Source organism: Poromitra crassiceps (assembly GCF_964638095.1).
Source record: "Poromitra crassiceps genome assembly, chromosome: 12".
NCBI classification, from domain to species: Eukaryota; Metazoa; Chordata; class Actinopteri; order Beryciformes; family Melamphaidae; genus Poromitra; species Poromitra crassiceps.
Genome location: NC_139632.1, coordinates 25,975,978 through 25,996,275, shown reverse-complemented (window position 1 = coordinate 25,996,275; position 20,298 = coordinate 25,975,978). Strand labels below are relative to the sequence as shown.

Below are 20,298 nucleotides of genomic sequence, written 5' to 3'. Positions count from 1 at the left end.
ATGGATCTTGTGGTTCAAAGCATCTTCACTGATGCTTTGTGAAATGTTTTTCAGGTTAGAAAAGGAATACACTACAATCAAATCTAAAGAGATGGAGGAGCAGGTGGAGATTAAGGTGTGTGTGCAGACAAACGGGTTTTAAAATATGAACAACAACAGAGAAATGTTCAAAACTCTCCAACATTTATATTTGGGTGTATCCTGTTTTGCATGACTTTGCGCATCATTGTTTTGCAGAGGCTACGAACAGAGAACAGACTGCTGAAGCAGAGGATAGACACACTAGAGAAAGTGAGTGCAACACTGGTTGTTGAGGCTGCTATGTCATTATTACCATACAACCCTGACAAACCATCAACCAATCAGCCACTGCTACTGCTGTTTACACACAATCATCAACTTTACATTAACCCATCCAGTGTATGCTCCTACATCACGCATCTCCTATTGACCATGGAGACTTGTCTTTCACTAACTGGGCTGTGTTAGCTGAAGCTTGTTCCGGTTACATGATAAACTGTCATTGGCTTGGTTGCGACGACCAGTTTTCCGAATCTCGACGAAGTTGCGATAAAAAGCACAAGCCGGATTTGGAAGTTGTCTTGGTGTCATGGTGAATGTCTGTGTGAGAACTTGTGATTCTTCTGGACACCACTAACGAAAGCACAGATTGTAAGGTGCCCTGCTGCTCGGGATGCCAAAGTGACCGCTTGATGCTGTTTGAGATGACACAGAGTGCTGCATGCCACGTTGCACTGCATGTATGGTGCTGCACCTTCCTGTGTCTGTATGAAAGGCTGGTAAAGACACCATGCATGAGGTCTCTGCCATGGAAAGTGAGGGTGTCCTGTCCGCTACAAAGCCTTTGTCTGCAGGCATGAACACTGTGTTCTCACTGGGCCTGTTATTTTAAACCAGTTCAAGGCTGCTGCTCTCTGGACTCTGACGCGTCTGTCCCTTCATGTTTATGATTGTTCACTAACTAAAATCGCTCAAAAGCTTGGATGACTCGCAGTAAACGACCAGCGCCTCTCTTCCGTTAACGCCAACCATGTCTCCTAAACGCTTTTATTGTGCTATTGTGTCATGCAACACTTTACCTCTTGGCTCAGTTTACTGTAGCTTTCCTGTGCTTTTCCTGTCTGAAACCTATCGTCACTGTGTTATCTGCTTTTTCACACCTTTTTCACCACACCTGAATGCAATGTTCCTTTTCTACCTCCTGAATCTAATGAAGTTGCACCATATTTCAAGTTATATATAGTTATATATATATATATATAGTTATATATATATATATATATATATGTATATGTATATATAGTTATAATATACTGTCGCAGTATTTTTGTCAAAACAGGTGGGAAAACGAACATTGCGTTTCTTTTCTAAAACAAATCAGTTGTTCTTTTTTGTGTTATAAACTGTCGTCTGGATTGTCTCTCTCTGCTGTCTCTTGTTGATATTTCTGTTTTGTAGGAAAGTGCTTCCTTGGCAGATAGATTGATCCAGGTATTTCCCTTATTTTCTCTTTGCCCTTATCACCTATGCTGCACATTTCCCCTTCTTACTATGCTCTCAAGCTCTCTTTAGTATTGCATGCTTATGATTAGCATCATGAAGGACACAATAATGATCCAAAGTGTAGAAAATGCACTCACAATACAATAGTTTGAATTAGAGAATTCAAGAACAAAACCAGATCACGCTAGTAGAATCCTCTACTGAATAAGTGCATGTAATCCCACATTATGGCATGCTGTACAAACTGCAAGTATCACTAATCAAGGTTAAGAAAACAAAGGAATTAAACAATAAATTACAACCTGCTAGTTAAAAAAAAAACTCAACCTCTCTGATTTCCTTTTGATTTGCCCACCCTTCCGTTTCACTTCTTATCGTTCTCACTCCACCCCTTCCTCGGTTGGTTATGTCCAAAGGGACAAGTGACTCGAGCTCAGGAGGCGGAGGAGAGCTACCTGGTGAAGCGGGAGCTAGCCACAGTCAAACAGCAGAGCGAGGAGGCCAGCGCTCGGCTGGAGCAGGCCCAGAAAACCATCAGGCAGCTCCAGCAGCAGCCACAAGCGGTAAGGAGGGCCACAGTGCCCCCAACTGGCAGGAGGCAAGGCCAACCCTCCGATCACGCCCACGCCGTGACAGGAACCCCGCGATGGGATGTTTTCCAGATTAGGTGTTTGTGTTGTGAGGAAACTTCAGGCGGGGCTGTTATCAGAATGTGCTTAACATTTTAGTTTTTATTTATGAGTTAGGATGAGTCACGGTTCTTGTTGCCTAGCAACAAAATCCCAGCCACGGCAGAGCTGGATTCTTCTCACGTGCACACCGGCTATGCATGATGATCTCTTTTGGTATGCATGAATTCAAATTGGGACATGGGGTACAACACAGTTCAGCCACCGTTTACTGTCTCCCACGTTCCTAGAAATATGTTCATGAATTTGTGAGCAGTTGTCTCATGGCTGGTAGGTTTCACACATTGCACCCGCTTTGCAGCCAGCAGGATCCTCTCGGTGCATATCTATTGACCAAACACACACACAATCTCCTTAATTATTGATGGTCTGATTCCAGATGATAATGTGTGCGGGCATTACTGTGTTTTACATAATTTGCTATCTTGCTTCACAATGAGCAGTCATTAACTATTTACTTGGCACAGTGGAAGGCAAATTTGTTGATGTCAGCTGAAATCAAGGTTGAGTTCTCTGTATTTGTGTGGGGAGTGGAGAGGTGCTATTTTGACAGGATTTTTTTCTCTCCTGCAGATTATAAATAGAATAAACTCAGACTATTTAATTAGATCTCAATGCAGCTGACATTACTTTGGAGAGAAATTATACCATGCTTTCTATACATTACTCGAGGTTTAATATTTGATCTATGATTAAACCTTGAGGAGACATAGTAGATATTGTCTCTGCTTTAGTGCCTGCACTCACTCCGAATGTCCTGTCCATTGTAGAAAGGACCACCACGCTTCTCTGAGGAATCCATCCTGCAGCTGGAGAGAGAGCTGGTGCAGGCCAGGCTGAAGGAGGCGGAGTCCCAGTGTGCACTTAAGGAGATGCAAGACAAGATCCTGGACATGGAAAGGGTGTGTTGCTTCAGACCTGCAGCTAATACATAATTTTGTATATTGACATGTCACCTATACAGTATAGCCTTTAAGGCCTACCTCCATTTGAGTGTGTTTGTGTCCCTCCCATAGAGGAACACATCGCTACCAGATGACACCAACGTGGTGCGTCTTCAAGAAGAGCTGATTGGGGTGAAGCTGAGAGAGGCAGAAGCTCTGACTGGCCTGAAAGAGCTGAGACAGCAGGTCCGAGACCTGGAAGAGCACTGGCAGGTGAGCACCAACACCTCAACGCACAGGAAGAATTGACAAAATGTGTTTCAAAGACAACAACCTCAGATCAAAATCTACAGAGATTTCTACCAGGAAGAAGGGCAATAAAGTCTCAGAATTCAAATAAGCATACATTGCGTAAAAATGCAAACATCTGTGAACCCGCAAAAGAGACCTCCTTAAAAAAAATATAAAAAATAAAAAGTCTTTCAAGATATTGATTTCAATGATGGATGATTGAAGAGTTGATTGACTAGACCACCTCCCCCTCAGCGTCACTTGGCACGCACTGCAGGGCGCTGGAAGGACAGCCCCAGGAAGAACGCTGTGAGCGAGCTGCAGGACGAGCTGATGAGCGTGAGGCTGCGCGAGGCCGAGGCCCAGGCTGAGCTCAGAGAGACACGCCAGAGGATGCTGGAGCTCGACACACAGGTCAGAGCTCACCACAACACTAACCTTATCCATCTGATTGATTTGATTTTTGACTTACTTTTCTCCTCTTGTCTTCATATGAGGCAATTATTCATAAAAATAATGAAAGACAAAGATGTAGTGATGTACCAATGAGTAAGATGGATCGCCATCAAATACTAGGTCTAATATGAGTGAGCTGGAAAATAACTGCTTTTTCTAATTGCAGTGTCAAACCATAGCCTTTAGAGGGCAGCAGTCATCTGTCCCCAGATGTAATAATATAATAAGGGACTTGTCATGGTTTGCAATGTTCCATAAAATGCAAATGTAAAAGAAGTAAAAACAACAATAGATAAACACCATTCGAAACAAGGATACAACAAGAGATGAAAACAATGAGGGCAAAATAATAATAAATTGGAAGAATGGTAATACAATAATAAAAATAAAAATACAATTGAACTATAAAATAATGATTACAAAAAGCTATTGATTGGCAGCTTAAAAATGTGTTTTTAAGTTGTCTTTTAAAAATATTTACAGATGAAGCCTGATGAATATACGCTCAGGAAATATTTCAAATTCTGGGTGCATGGAAACAAAAAGCAGCCTCTCCACTTTTCCTTCTTAACAGAATTCTCAATAAACCGGCATTTGATGAACTTACGCAACTTGGAACATATTCCTTCAGGCACTCTGATAAGTACAGGTACTAAACCATGTATTGCCTTAAAAACAAGTGAAAGAACCTTAAAATAAATTCCAAAAGAGACAGGAAGCCAGTGCAAGGGGGGGTAATACAAGTGTGATATGTTGTTCACTCTTTTTTTGACTCTTGCAGCAGACTTTTGCACAAGTTCTTTTAGGCAGACCAGTCACCAGTCAGTACTGCATTAAAATAATCAAGACAAGAAAACACAATCAAGTTAAGTCAACTGCTTAGCGTCTGCTAATGATATAAAAGGTTTCACTTTTGCAAATATTTCTTATATAATAAAATTAGTCTTGGTTATATTTTCCACATGTACGTTTAACATTTATTTCAGTCTATAATCATACTTACAGGAGGTCCCTTACTGCCTGTTTTACCTGTAGAGCCAGATTGCCTAATTTGTTTAAAATATTATCCTTTCTGCCATTAGGACCGATAAGATTTTCTGTTTTGTCTTTATTCAAGATATAGCAGTTCATCCATTCTACAATACTGGGCAGACAAGTATCACAGCAGAAATGTCTCTAAAATTGTTTAAAACACAAGAATTTCCTCAGTATTGACAAGCCACTGGAAAGATGTCTGATTTCAAAGAACAATTTACAACGTCATGTACACACCTAATTACACTGTCAAACACCTCTTTCCAACATATTGTTGGAATGGGGTCCAGAGAGTCTGAGGAGGATTTGAACGGTGATGACCTGGATATCTTGCTTTGTTTTCTCTCCACTCTACTACAGCCCCTCCCTAACTGCATGCAGGGCAATGCTTTAGAGTTTCCCCCTTCAAATCAACTCAAATCAAATCAAAGTTATCAACTTTGTCAATTATATTTCAGGATTCGTCTAAATGTGTAGATGTAGCCTAAGAGTAGGGGTCGACTGATATGGGTTTTTCAATGGCTGATGCTGATTTAGAGAGCAGGGCGGCTGATGGCCGAAATATAATGCCGATATAATGGTGGTGGTAGTTGTTGTTGTTTTTTATCTGATAAAATACAACAATTTAATAATAATAACTAATAAAAACAAAAATTGCTGAACTTAAATGAACATTTATTTAACACTGTTATTGTCTGCATTGTCTTTGTTTGCTTAAAGTCGAGCTGAACCCAAAAATGACTTTTCTTTTCTTTTAGTTCATATACCTGGGTATGCAGTGCACCTATTTAATAATGTATGCTAAACAAATCACAACAATCTAATTTCTTTAGTTTTTCACACTTTTTCACATCAAAAGTTCGTTTTTCAAGATTTCATTGATAACAGTAATTTACAGTTTGCTGACGTCACCTAGTACTATCAGATTTCTACCCCATTTCAACCAATCCTTTCACGACATGCAGCTGTCAATCAAATCTTCATTTCAGGATCATTTTCTCTTCCAAATGAAGGGGAAAATGGCGCCTAGTGCCTGTCATCTGGCAGAGTTTCTAGCCCATAAACTAACTACTAACTTGAGCAATTATGCAAACTAAATCAAACGGTTATGTCTAAGAATGCAAAGAAATGTAACTGGCTCGTTAAAACATGCATTCCAGGAATATTATTTACATTTATAACGATAATGGCGTGCGCCTCTGAGCCTGACAGCCTCCCTGGCTGTCAGGGGTCGTCTCTCGGAGATTCCAGGCGGGCGGGCAGCACCTATGGATCGGATTGTCCGCTCGCTCCGCACGAAGCCGGTGGGTGCCTGGTACTCTGCAGATCCCACTCGCGTATCATGACAACAGGCTGAATCCCACTCGATTTGGGGGTGGAACACGCCAGGATTGGCCAATGCCAAAGCCAGTCCTCAGAATTGTCAAATCAAATCATCGACACGTATATGGTCCGCCTCTCAATTAGTTTTCAGTGTCCAACGCTCGCGCTGGTGCATTCCGTTCCGGTTCACTTCAACTTTAAGTAAAAAAAATCTACGAAATGTCCACAGGTAATCAAAAAACTAAACTTTGTAAAAAAAAAAGACCTTATGAATTAAAAATTAATAAAGAGACAGAAGCAGCACGGCGAACGACATCAAAATGTTTTTTCTTATCTAAGTTACCACATGCATGTAAACACAATGGGGAATTATCGAGGTCAGAAAAGAGCGCTGTTAACTCTTGCAGGAGTTAACAATGCTCACTGTACGTTTATTTAGTTGCAAACACTGCGTTCAGTTCACAGTTCACAAAAATAATTCAATCATTGAACTAAGTGAAAATAATATTGATCTTTAGGGCCATATCTTATGCCCAGTGCAAGTGCAAGCATTATCTTTGCTAGTTTCTAGCACTCAAAATCTGTCTTTTAATTACCACTGGGTTGCTGAAACACATCTGTTGATGTACTGACCCAGTGGTAATTAAAAGAAAAATAGGGAGATTTTGAATGCTAAAAACTAGCAAAGATAACGCTTGCCCTTGCACTTCCACTGGGTGTAAGATATAGCCCTCAATCTTTTTAAAATCTAATCCCTGTGCTCACAGAATCAGATTCATAACAACCATTTGCGACGAGCAGAGCTGGAGGGGCGGAGTCTGCAGGAACGTGTGCAGACGCTGACGACGCAAAACCGAGATCTGCACGTGCAACTGCAGGAGATCAAGCGGAAGCAAGCTGAGATTGAATGCAAGGTAGAGTTCTGCTGCTGGCCTACAACATTTAGTGCTATTGATGCCGGGACAGACGCTACAGCTTTATTATGATGTAGTCTGTCAGATGTATATATTTTTATTTTTCTCTGTTTGAATAAATACAAGAATAACACAAGACGTTTTTCACGGCTTGCATTGAAGGGTAAAATTATATAAAAGGCCACAGATTTTGTCACTGCTTTAGAAAACAAGCTCTAGGTGTACTGTGAAGTGTTTTCCCATTTTCTCTTAAGCTTAATCTAGCTGGAAATGTATCTAACACTTTTGGTGTTTAAAAAAATCAGTTTTGTCTGGTCTGTTGCCTTATGATAAGATCAATATCCAGATTGAGAAAAAGGAAGTGGCGTACTCGTGGCGTGCTGTTGGTCTTTGCTGTTAGCGATAGCATCTCAGTGCTGATGGGTCCGCTGATGCTGTTAAACTGCACTTTGCACTTCAGCAACAACCCCATCTCTCAGGAATTTGCCCCCTGCAAGAGTCTCGCACGCGCACACACACACACACACACACAGTAATGGCTAGACATGCTAGTAGACATGCTTTTAGGACTTTAATGCCATGAATAGTGTACATGTTGTTGTTTTTATATGGGCCATTCAGCACCACACATCCCTGGGGTCTGGGCAAAATGACTGTCCAGCTTGTTTTCTTTATTTCTTTGTGTTGTTGTAAGACTTGTTGCCTGGTCTGTTTGTTGTAGAGTAAGGAGGAGGTGATGGCCGTGAGGCTGCGAGAAGCTGATAACATTGCTGCTATGGCTGAACTCCAGCAACAGATCTCAGAGCTGGAGATCCAGGTACAGTCCCAACTCACATCACACGCTGTGCTGTTTTGCTGGAGCGGCACACTGCTCCTTCTGCATAAAGTGTTTTTTTATTGTTCTTGTTCATCAGCAATAAATAAAAATAAAAATATAAATTATATGCAATTCACAATTGCAGCACACTCTTTTCAATGACATCCCCTCAATTACAGTGTTGCAACGGCAGCAAATTAAATAATTGAGGAATGAAGTGCAATAGAAATATCAGCACCGTACAAGAAGGCTACCATCTTATGTAAACATCCATCTGACTTGAAATCATTAACCCTACTAAACTTCCATCATTCCTGTTCATCAGCAATAAACTTCAATTACATCCCCTCATTTACAGTGGTATAATGGCAGCAAATCAAAAAAATAGAGTGTCGAAGTCATGCACTCTTCCAGTTTAGGCCAAGGAATTTCATCTTCCATTTTTCCCCCATAGGTATTTGTTAAAATGCTTATAATAAATAGTTTTACTTGGTCAAACCAAGTGATTCAGCTATATTTAGAATCACGAGAGACCATAGAAAGTTTTTGTCCAAATGAAATGTTCTATGGTCTCTCGTGATTCTAAATATAGTTGAATCGCTTGGTTTGAACAAGTAAAACTATTTATATAAGCATGACAGATGAAATCCCTTGGTTTGTAAGCCTAAACAAGAAGAGGGCGTGACTTTTGCTCTCTATGGGGTCATATGTTTTTCATTCACACAGGAGGCTGTCAAGTGTCAACACACACACACACACACACACACACACACACACACACACACACACACACACACACACACACACACATATACAGGAGAGCAGGAGTGTGTTTGATTCTCTCTGTCAGTGCTGTGTGCTACAAATCTAAACGGATGCCTACCAGTCATTGTCAGCGTGGCCCTGTTTTCCTTTGCTCAGCTTCATATCTGGGGGTCAGTGTAACGTTCGTCACTTTAAGTTCCACACAGGTTTCGGAGTGGCCAGTTGTCAAATGATGCGGGAGGGGCTGTGTGAGAGTTTTCTCGTGTTTGTTGTTCGTTCGGCAAACGTTTTCAGGGCATAACGTACACACAGCACGATCCTTCTGAATCACGAAAACCCCCACTAGCTCTGTCCACGAGTGCTGGAAAGACTGAGGTTTTTATTTGGAGGACCTGAAATTATGATGTCTGTCTTTCGCGCTAACATCTTCCTCTGCTCTGCTGCAGCTTTGCATCATGGAATGTATGCACGCAAGGAGGCTAACCAATCAAGGCAGAGTACTACTGTAAATATCCTAAATAATAGGCCACGCAACTGCAAATGACTGTGAAATAGGTAATTTGGCAAAGCACTTTAACATTTCTACAATTCGGCCCAGGACCACGTGCGTCGTGTAGCAACCGCGGGGGCAGGCTTACCTGGGGTGTGGCTAGATAGGGTACCGGCACGGATGGAGTGATGCCAAATCATGGCAATTGTTATTCCATTCAATTTCTGGTACTTCTTGTATAGAGTCTCATTATGAAAGCAACAATCTAACAGGGTGAGATAAAGGACACATCCCCCCAATATTCAAGTATAATACAATGTGTGTTGCGGGGGAGGGAGGGGGGTTATATTTCAGATCAGGCAAAAAAAAAAATATATATGCCAAATCATATTTTTCCAAAGTTAGTCTTGTAGTATAACCAGCAGGAGGCCATTGATATGTGCCGTGAATTTGGTGACCCTAGATTGTATGAGAATGAAGTTATTGATTAATTCTCCCAATAACAATTCACCGAAATTATGCAAAATAATATTTTTCCAAAGATAGTGCTGTAGTATAAGCAGCAGGAGGCCATTGATGTGTGATGTGATTTTGGTGAAGCTACACTGTAAGACAGCGAAGTTATAGAATATTTGTGTCGTAATCTGTGTTGCATTTTGTAGACGGTCCCTAAGCACTCGCTGCACATAGAGACCAGTGTTATTTGTCCAGCTCGCAGGACGTTTAGGTGAAAATGAAGTAGTAGCTCGTTGTCTACCTTACTAAGATGGGAAAGAGGTGTCGTTTGTGCATTACAAACGCCTCGCTTATGCGCTATTGATCCAAGAAGTGCGAATCTGTCAATATTTCCAACTCGTCTTGGCCGAAGTGGAGCGGAGCTGTGTTCTTCAAAGGGAAGGCAGACGTGACTGGCAGTATCGCCTCTAGGTGCGCTCGTTGTAGTTCAGGCAGCGGCGCAAGTGGGCGCGGGTGAACATTTAAGCAGCACGATTGAAACATAACCCCGTCGGGAAACGAGAGGGAATCTCACCAAGCGCCCCCGAAATAAACGTCCTTTCCGTGACATTTTGACTGACTGGCTGACTGAATGAATGAAGGACTGACTGACCCTAATGAAGCGTCTCTTGACCAGCGTGCTTACGCACCTGGTAAAAACTGCCATTGTGCGCTGCTACTGGTTAACCCTTTGCGTGGCACATATAGGTTGCCGACCCCTGCTGCTATACGAGATGTTTTCACAAACTGCTCACACAGGAAGGTTGCAAACTGAGGGTGCTATATCTATTTTGGTGTCTTTATTGATATGAGGAAGAAGGTGGGGTTGGTTACTGCTTAAAGGAAAATACACATTGCCGTAGAGATGCAAGGTGGACAACAACATTTTCATGTGTTGCTGAGGTATGAGGGTGTAACTTGTGGGATAATGGGCCTTCATTTTGAAATCTGTACTGGCTACAGTATCTACAGATTTGCAGTTGTGTTATTTGACAGAATTTAATGTAATTTAAAGGAGAAAATCACCTTAAAACAGAATTAAGTACAATATGTATGTGATCTTGGACAATTCAACACGTTTGAACATGAACCACTGTCTCCCAAAGCTAGAATCCAGACAATCAACCATCTAATCTGCAATGTCATCAAAAAGCAATTTCTGGATTTGCTCGAGTTGGCATGAAGGTGCCCAATAATTTTGTTTAAAAATACAATTCCATGTAAACCACTAGTCATCGTTATAATGCACAAATATGTCTGAGCATTCCATTCCAGCCGAAGCCTAATTAATTAATTAATTAAATTAATGATATAAAAAGACACTGAGGATACAATTCTTAAAATATGGTCATTGTCATGCCAAATCATGTCATTGTGTGTGAATGTATGTAGACTTTGGGTGGGATGCACATGAATCCCTGCATTGCTTTATGTATTGGATGGTCTAAGGCTGTTGTGATCTTGGAATTATGGTCATTGGTTTGAAGATGTGGGCCTTCACCTTTATTCATGCTTCTTTGAGAAGAAGTGTTTCAGTATCTGGATGTGAGATGGTTCTGTCTCTGTACAAGAGCAGCAAGGGAGCGTTTTGTCTCAAATGAGTCGCACAAGTGAGGAAGCATTTCAAACAAGAATCATTTTTGAATACTGAATGCCATCAAAATGATTGTACGGTTTGTTTAATAAATATATCTTGCTAGAATTATTATCCTTCTAACTTTTTCTTTTTATTAACCTTCAACTTTGCCACAGTTTAATGTATGATATAATCTTTGCTTTAGTTTAGTTGAGTCAGCTCAATGACTGTTCTGTTTTCAGTCACAAATGAGTGTTAACCCTAACCCACATAATTTATATATAAATCAGGTGTGAATGAGATGTTGTATTTTCATTGTTCTATTTAATCGCATGATGTGTTAAGTTAGTAAAAGAAAAAAGGGCTGTCAACTATGAATTTATTAATTCAGTATTTAAAGACAGAACTATTGGAAACAATTATGAATTGCAGCCTTTGGATCATTTGAGTAGGCTGCTGAAATATGTTTATTTAATTTATTCGTAAGATTAAGATGTTTCAGATTGCCTCGTCTTCACTCTTGACTGGGCTTGACTATTTATAAGACACCTACACACAAAAATCCCCTTCTCCCCCTACACAGGCACGCACAGCCAGCCACACACAATCACACAGTGTGGTCTGAGGTTTTGTTACTAGGTGATAAGCAAAAACATTTAACACCTACATATATATATATATATATATATATATATATATATATACATTACCATTACTGCCCTCATACTTTTTTTGATTTGCGCAATGAACTCTCATAATGTATCAGCAGATGCCTCACATTTTGTTGCCCTTCATTTGATCTGTTAAGAAAACAAATTGTTCTATTTGGAGATCTTGCAGTTAGTTGCTAGTGTGTGTTTTCTTTTATTTCCCCCCTCTTCATGAGCAATGTATTGAACCAACTTATCTCTCTCTCTGAGCCTTTGGTAAATCACTGTGCCAGTCATAACTTCTTGGTCTGTGGTTTGGTTACTTGCTGTGCAGGTTGTGGCTGAAAACCCTACTTTACGACAAGTTTTTCATCTTTCCCTAGGCAATGAAAAGAAACCGTACTGTGTTCTTGAGGCCAGCAGTGGTAGGAGCCTTTGGTGATGACAGGTTACAGCTTGCAGAGGTCACCGTGTGGTCTTTAAACTAGCTGCATCTGAGCCTAAATGGTGAATGTATAAAACTAAAACCCAGGAATTGTGGACCAAGGCAGCTCAGCAGGCAAAGTAGTAAACAAGAATAAAAGAGGGGAGCTCCTTGAAGTTTTACAAGAAAAGTATTTAATCCCGAAGTAATATATTCGTGTCCACAGCAGTGTTACAAACAGAATATATCTTCTTAAGGGTACACGGGCAAACAAAAACACTATGCGCGTTTCAGCTCCCTTCTTATTTTTGTTTTGTAAAACTAAAACCCCAAATCAGATATTGATGAAGAGCCGAAGGAGAGGTATTTTGTACCTTGTGATTTGTACCTTTTACTGTAGTGATAAACAATAATGCAGATGATCATTCAAGGATTTTTTTTAAAGGGATCATTTTGGTCATAACAGTTAATATGAGGGTGAGGAAAGACAGTAATGTGTATGTGCATTGCAACACTCTTTTCAGTATAAAAGCTAGCCGTATGCATGGCCTATGTTCACACCACAGTTCCACTATGTCTGCCTGATAGGAAGTGGTTTGGTTTCTCATCTTGAAGCAGAGAATCTCTACCAAAGGTGACATGCATGGTTTAGCTTGAGGTTTCCATGACATGCTCAGAGATTTACGCTAAATGTTTTAGACGCTAAGGGATAATTTGATGTTTTAAATTTTTGTTATTTTTCATTGCCGTGGACTGTATTTGTCACATTATGGGGAGTGGTACCAGTACCAATAGTTTCAGCCGCATTAAAAACATGTTTACTTTGCTGTATGTATTGACATTCCTGTGTTAGTAGTAGTAGTACGGTAGTTTATTTAACACAATGTAAAATCCACATAAAAAAGCTTCAAATGAAGACAGTTTACATACATTAACACATGCCGAGGATTAAGTACACAATAAAGCCAAAGGCTTATTTCCATTGTGATCCTCTGTTGTGTTCTGTTAAGGAAAGTTTAAATTTGAAATGTAAAAGGTATCCTATTGATTTTTTAAGGTTTGTACCCCCGTTGTTACTACTGCCAGCTTGGTTGGGTGTCCCTAGAGACACAATTGGCCGTGTCTGCGCCTCTGCAGTTAGCAGTTAGCCATACCAAGGGTATGTGTCCTTGTCGCTGCACTAGCGCCTCCTCTGGTCGGTTGGGGCGCCTGTTCAGTGGGGAGGGGAGCTGGGGGGATCCGCACGCGTTATGTCCTCCCAGTGAAAAGAAGTGGCAGGTGACTCCACATGTATCGGAGGAGGCATGTGAGAGTCTACACCCTCCCCAGGTCGGCAGAGGGGGGGGGGGGGGGGGGGGGGGGTGGAGCAACTACTAGGTCCGCTTAGGCAGGGGATAATTGGCCATGACCAATTGGGAGGGCAAAGTCAGGTCAATCAGTCTGGGATGAGACACCTCACTGGTAACTTGATCATGGTTTATGACACTTTATGACACACACATTTTTCTAGAACTTGTGTCCTTTATTTGGAAAGTCATAGTGGAATATGTGACTATGACTCTTCACACCATTGCTGTGAATTTCACACATCTCCCACAGTTGCCACAGACGCGACATGGGGACTGTACAGAATCTGTTCTTTGGTATCAAAACATTTTTGTATCAATAGGAACAGAGGTGATAGTATAATCAGCGTGAATGTCTAGACATTCACGCTTTAATGACTGTTAAATTCTAGTGAATTTCATGGAAGTTCCTATAAGTTGGGATTTTCTTCAGTTATCCAAGACGTGATTATCATGTTGTTTGCTTTGAGGATGTTTTACCAGAAGAAGAGCAGTCATCTGCTCGAACCTTTACCACTGGTGCCATAAAATAAGTCATCTTGGAGCGCCATTTTATTCTTTTTTACTAGATTTTCAATTAATTAAATATTTTTAAATTGCTCAGCTTTATATGCAGTGTGTGATTGATATAATATGTTTGCCTGTCCTATCTCCTAAGTACAGTGGTTTGCTTTTTAAACACTGATATCCCTTTTCCCCCTTCCTTCTGTCATTCTACACTATTTGAATTAAATGGTGGACACAACAGGCTTTGAGGTAGTTGAGGGTGCAGGAAGACGAGGAGGCCATTACTCTGAGACGTTTGACGTCTCTGGCCACAGCTTGACACCTGCTGATTCACGCAGCTGAGCACCAGGAAGTCTTATTAACTGCCTGGCCCTTATCGTTACAATGTCTTGGAGGGAGGAAACCTCAAAAACAACAGATTCTTGGAATAACCTTGCTTGTTTAGATCTCTCCCTGACACGTTCAACCCCACCTTACCACAGGAATCAAAAAGCCCATCTGTTATTTTGGGGTGTTGGCCACATACAGAGAAGGCAGGCTCACCTCTCTACCTCAACACCCCGCCCCTGCATAGTGTACGCATCTTCCCTTTTTCTCTGTTTGCCTCCCTGCTCCCGCGCTTGTTGCCTGTGGTTTGCTTGAACTTCATTGGTCTCACTGTGCAACAGGCGGGTTCAAGGGTGTGATTTGAGTTTTGAAATGGAGTGTGTTTGTCTCCTATGCCTGCAGATGTCTTCACTGAGGAAGGTAAACATCACATGGGCTGTGTTTGACTGTTGAATGTAGCTGCCAGCCTCGTCCCTAGGGCCCCAGGAGGAAATCAAACACAAATAACACTATTTTGTTTCTCCTGCCATCTGTGGCTACAGACAACAGACACTCTTATAATGTGGCACTTTGCCATGCTGCTTTCTTGGTGATGCAGCTCTAGTATCTGCCACTATGTTCTCCTACCTACAGTATGCTGTAGTTAACCACAAGCATTAACATCAGTGGGTATTTACTAAAGTAAGTTGCTGTTTACTTGGAGACTGATTTAATTTTTTATTTACCCTACTTACTCACCCTACTTACCTTACTAACCCTTTTTTTTTACCGTTATTTATACAGGGGGATTTTTGAACAATTGTATCACTTCAGCCAAGTACAGGGGCCATGGCACCTACTATTGGCTACAAAATGTTTATATCACTTGACATTCAATCAAATGTCCCAACATTGAAATCAAATCTATATATTTCTTCGTTAGCTTGTCAGTATTATTATTATTATTATTATTATTATTATTATTATTATTTTTTGTCTCGAGGGATCCATTTCTCTATGATGTTTATTATTCCAACAGAAGGAAGAAGGGAAGGTCCAAGGCCAGCTGAACCATACAGACTCCAGCCAGTACATCCATGACCTGAAAGACCAGATAGCAGAGCTAAAACATGAGGTGAGTCCCACAGTATCGCAATCACTACATCAAACAAAAATCACTCTCTCTATCTTTCAGTGTGTGGAGCTTGAACTCCTCAACTGTTCACACCAAAAATCTGAACCTCCACAAGGGGAAAATACCCCTTGTGCAGATTCAGATTTTTGTTTCTTTCGTACCTTTTCATAATGTTTCACAACTTCGGTCAGATATGGGTTTACCTTGAGGCCAACAGATTAGTAGAAGTGTTAACTACACCCATAGACTTCCTGTGCGGAGTTGCCAGCACACACCCCTTGCAAACAGCTTTATAGATACGAGCAGAATAACCGTGTCGTGTATCGAGTGTAAATGTTGCATTTTCTCTACTGGGGTGCAGATCAACTGTCAGAGACTTTTTTTTTTAAGTACCGGTATATGTATTTATTTATTTATTTATTTATATTATCCTCCTATCATGATCACCTCTCTGGATGTTAGAATACTGTTTTGTCGGCAAAAAAAACATTTTCTTCACTTCCACAGGGACACCCCATCATCCATTGTTCATGGCAAGTAATGGTATTTCATAACCGAACGTTCTTGAACACGACGTTGTCTGTATATGTGCCATCCAGCCAAATTTGAATGATTACAAATGTTGCCAAATATATCAAATGAGCTTTCAAAATCATGAGAAAATAAGCAGCATTCTCTGCTATGAGACTGTGCTGCATGACACGGCCAACCCGTATGGACTGTGTGCTGGCAGCGTGGCCAGGGCAGCTGGGACAGATATTATGGACTGTGTGCTGGCAGCGTGGCCAGGGCAGCTGGGACAGACATTTCCATGTCTGGTGTGTTCCCGAGACCCATCAACGTCTGAAAAATGGTCAAAAATAGCTCCCCAGCAGATAGAAAAGCATGAGCATAATGTGTTTAATGTACATACAAAGGACTGCTGCAATTGTTTGAAACACGCATTAAAAAAAACACTATCTGACTCTCCCTGAAGGTCCAGGTCGCTCCCCTCACAGCTCCTCAACTGCAGCCCGACTGCAGATGCTCCGCCCCAGCTGATTTGTGTGGTAGAGGCTGCGCAGCCATTGCGCAGGCATTCCAAGTTTAACCATTAATCTGTACATTCGGCCATTAATCAGCCCTAATTACCTAATTAAAAAATCTGGCTCCCTTAGGTCACCCACAGGGGTGCTGTTTACACTTGCTGAAAGATTCAGCGCAATCGCACGTAAAATTGCATACTGTAGCTGTGTACTAACTCACACACAGTCACTTCTGCCTTCACATTCTTATTATAGGATAACTCACTACTCTATATGCAAGACTGGAGGATTTCTCAGTGAATAGCACGGTGCAGAGCCAAGCTGAGATAACAAAGATTTGCATTAATCTCATGACGGAACAAAAAAAGAGAAGTGAGGATTTGTTAATTTTGTAAAAGTTTTGGTTTCAAATCAATTCAATTCACTTATATCTGCAGAGGCAATTCAATTCACTTAACATGTGCAGAGTGAAAGCAACTTTTATCACATGAGTGCCCCATAACTTCCATCTATGCAACATGTTGACCAAATCAGACCTAACATTTGAGAAGCATTGCTAAAGTTGTATTGGAGCTTGATAAAGTCAGACAGCGAGCCTTGTTGTCTGCCAACAAGACCGACTGTTTACCAGGATGTATTTCTTGAGATTCATAGCGCCTCAAATAAAATAATCGTCTGTGGTACATCAACATTCTGTGGGAACTTTCATTCTAAAATACAAGCTTTAGCATTTATTCCTATGCCCCTGACCTAAGAGAATTGCATGTCTGAGTTCCTCAGTTTGTGCAAGTTGTATATCCTGTCCTGGCAAAAGAAACTCTGCAACAAAAGGTTGGTGACTTGTGGTTAACGCGAGTGTCACTAAATCATACATTGGCTTCTTCCGGGCCTCATATCAAGGCAGTGCAGTCAGCCAGTCGTCAGCTCTGTTGGCTGAGGCCTGGTGGTCAGGCTGTGCTATGAATCATGCTGATTTAAGTGTTTGTGGTGAGGGGATCTATGTATGTGCACCCTCCTACACTCCTCACCCTGTGTCATTTTGCTGGAAATATTGGCCGCTGCCATTTAGGTGTATATTCTTCAGAATTTCCTTTTAATTGTGACGATAACAGGAAGACACAAGGCCAAAGGTGTAGGCAAAGACACTTATTTTTTACATTGCCATTTAGTCATTTGCTGAAATGTGTGTTTTTCTCTCAACTGGCCTCTCTTCCTACATGTCTGTCTGTTGCATGGCAGGCTGACCCAGGTGAGTTGTGGCCTGGAACAGGTGTGGTTCAAACCAGACCTTATATCAACCTCTTTGGCTCTCCCCCAGTTCCTTAAGGCATGGTTAGAGTGAACAAGTTAGCCCATGTCTTATATCGCATTTGACCCATTGCATTTTGGATTACCGTACATGTTTCTGCCTGCATGTTATGAGATTTATGAAACTCTTCCCCTCCCTTTTGCGGCAGTGATACTCGTCTAATATCACTGATTGCCAAGCAAGATTTGACTATCTTGTGCAAGTAACATTTTTGTGCATGTGGTGTCTGTGAGTCTTTGTTTTCCCTCCCAGAAGTGTATTTGCCTGTTTTCGCATGCAGCTATAAAGCGCTCTTCACCTTGCTTCTAATGACCATCATGCTTCCTCTCACAGATTCGCTGCTTAAAAGGGCAGAGGGGCTTGCCCAGCCAGCCCGCTTTTGATGGGATCCACATTGTCAATCACTACGGGGGGGACGATGAGTCTTACCACTCCTCGGATGAAGATGGAGTCAAGGACCCCGCCCTGCTGGCCGCCCAACAGAGGAGCAGCAGCCGCGTCAGACTGCGTCCCAACCTGGAGGACACTGACAGTGAAGGCGAGGACGACGGAGAGACCCTGCGGCTCTCTGTGCCCTCCAGCGGCAGCCACAAGTCCACCACCGTGTGACCGCCCGCTGCATGCCCGAGTCAGGCTTCACTCACTGGGGAAGAGGGCTGTTCCTGGTAGCCATCACAGTGGAGAATTCAGGGTCTTCAGCTCTGGATTTCAAAATGGAATGCATCATCATTTCATATCGTGAGAATCACACTTATGGAGTTTTTGTCTTTGTGTTTGCTTCAGTCGCCCCCCGCCCCCACCCTTCCTTTTTGTTGTTGAGGGCAAACACCTGTTTGAGTACCACAGCTGGCCTGGCAGTGCAGCATTCTGGGCCCCAGCAGGGAGCAACAACATCAGTCTCTGCTGGTCCAAATGACAACAGGACTAGGGAACTCCCGAAAGTTGGTTACACCCCCCCCCCCCCCCCCCCCAACAGCAAGGTACAACACAGAGAAAGAGACTGTGCAATAAAACATTTTATGCTATACGACACACTTGACACAATGTGTTTTTATATTTTTTTAATATTTTTTTTAAACAACATCAAAAATGTATAGATCCCTTTACTACTAAGTGTCCAAGATGAAGAGGGAGAAATGATGTGAGTGGTTTGTATCACTTTGTTGTTCTGATGAGCTTGGTGAAGAGCCCAGTATCAAAAACCCTTCTTTCAACCAACGTTGACTTGAGATAATGTCGGCTTTTTGGCCTTAGCACATGATGCCACATGCCTTCCACTGGGGCTGGTGTACCACAAGGTCAAGGTGACGTCTGCATACTTGTATATATGTAAATGTTTGTTTGTTTTTTTCCTTTTGAACTTGAAAATATGTATCTAATGCGTTATTGCATATCTAATGTTTAGAATATATTGTATAATTCAGACAAAAGGGACATATTACTTAGTTTGATACGGTATTACAGACAAATCACAGATCTTTTCTTGAAAGGGTGTAGGGCCACTGAGGTGAAAAAGAAAAATGGATTTAGATTCACTTCATCAGAAGATTTCAGCTTGCCGTTAAATGAGCATGTTACTAGTTAAGCTGAATGATCACTGCAGATAAAGGGGGCTGATTCCTAAGTGCTGCGGATTTCATGACTTCTCCTGACCTCGCATTCAAACTATGAGCCCCACTGAAAGTCAAGTCGGCACAGAGTAAGTAGCCTACCTGTGTACTGATGATCACACATGAATAATGTTGATCTTGTTTAGTAATATATCACACCTTTGCACGGAAATGGATGACAGTCCGAAGGGAACGTTTACTGGGAGATAAAGTTGGGATAACTGAACATGGGACACTTTTAACACAATCTGGTGAATTATGAAATTGGATGTCATGTTTTGCAATTGATGCATTGGGCATTTTAAGTGTTACCAAAGTAAGCACCATGTTGTGCTCATCCACGGGCCAGCTCCACTCCATTTCATATGCAAGGACCTGGATCTGCAGAACGATCTGTTTTCCCCCTCCCAATGTCCAGATTGAACACTAAGCCAACTCCTCTGTTCTCAGTGAAGATGGAAGAGGTGGAAGTGAGCACATTACATTGGAACCACAGACTATTAGTATAGCTACTGGCTGTCATCTTCCAGAAAGCAGAGAACATAATTTGCGGTCGGTGACAGTAATGTCCCTTCGGCGAACAAGAACTCTTGTGCGGTTTGTTGGGAGAGGAACAAGTTATGGCACTTTTGAGTCTGCGGTGCACTAAGGACACACATGGCAACACTAGGGAGCAGCCAGCACACTGAAAACATGAGATTGTTGTGTGTGTGATGAGTTCACAATA

At 41.7% G+C, this 20,298-nt stretch overlaps 1 protein-coding gene across 6 annotated transcripts in view; it reads left to right on the top strand.

Annotated features, from left to right (window-relative positions):
- The window catches only part of evi5b (ecotropic viral integration site 5b), a 43,249-nt gene extending 22,951 nt beyond the window's left edge, over positions 1–20,298 (top strand). For 3 of the 6 annotated variants that reach the window (XM_083647475.1, XM_083647476.1, XM_083647478.1), the window contains 11 exons: positions 55–115; positions 238–291; positions 1,480–1,512; positions 1,941–2,087; positions 2,984–3,115; positions 3,230–3,370; positions 3,644–3,802; positions 6,970–7,116; positions 7,838–7,933; positions 15,532–15,627; positions 18,295–20,298. In XM_083647475.1, coding sequence (XP_083503601.1) covers positions 55–115; positions 238–291; positions 1,480–1,512; positions 1,941–2,087; positions 2,984–3,115; positions 3,230–3,370; positions 3,644–3,802; positions 6,970–7,116; positions 7,838–7,933; positions 15,532–15,627; positions 18,295–18,570 — 1,342 coding nt within the window. In that variant the 3' untranslated portion in view covers positions 18,571–20,298. The remainder of the gene's footprint in view (positions 1–54; positions 116–237; positions 292–1,479; positions 1,513–1,940; positions 2,088–2,983; positions 3,116–3,229; positions 3,371–3,643; positions 3,803–6,969; positions 7,117–7,837; positions 7,934–15,531; positions 15,628–18,294) is intronic. The other 3 variants (XM_083647477.1, XM_083647479.1, XM_083647480.1) reach the window with 3 other exon arrangements.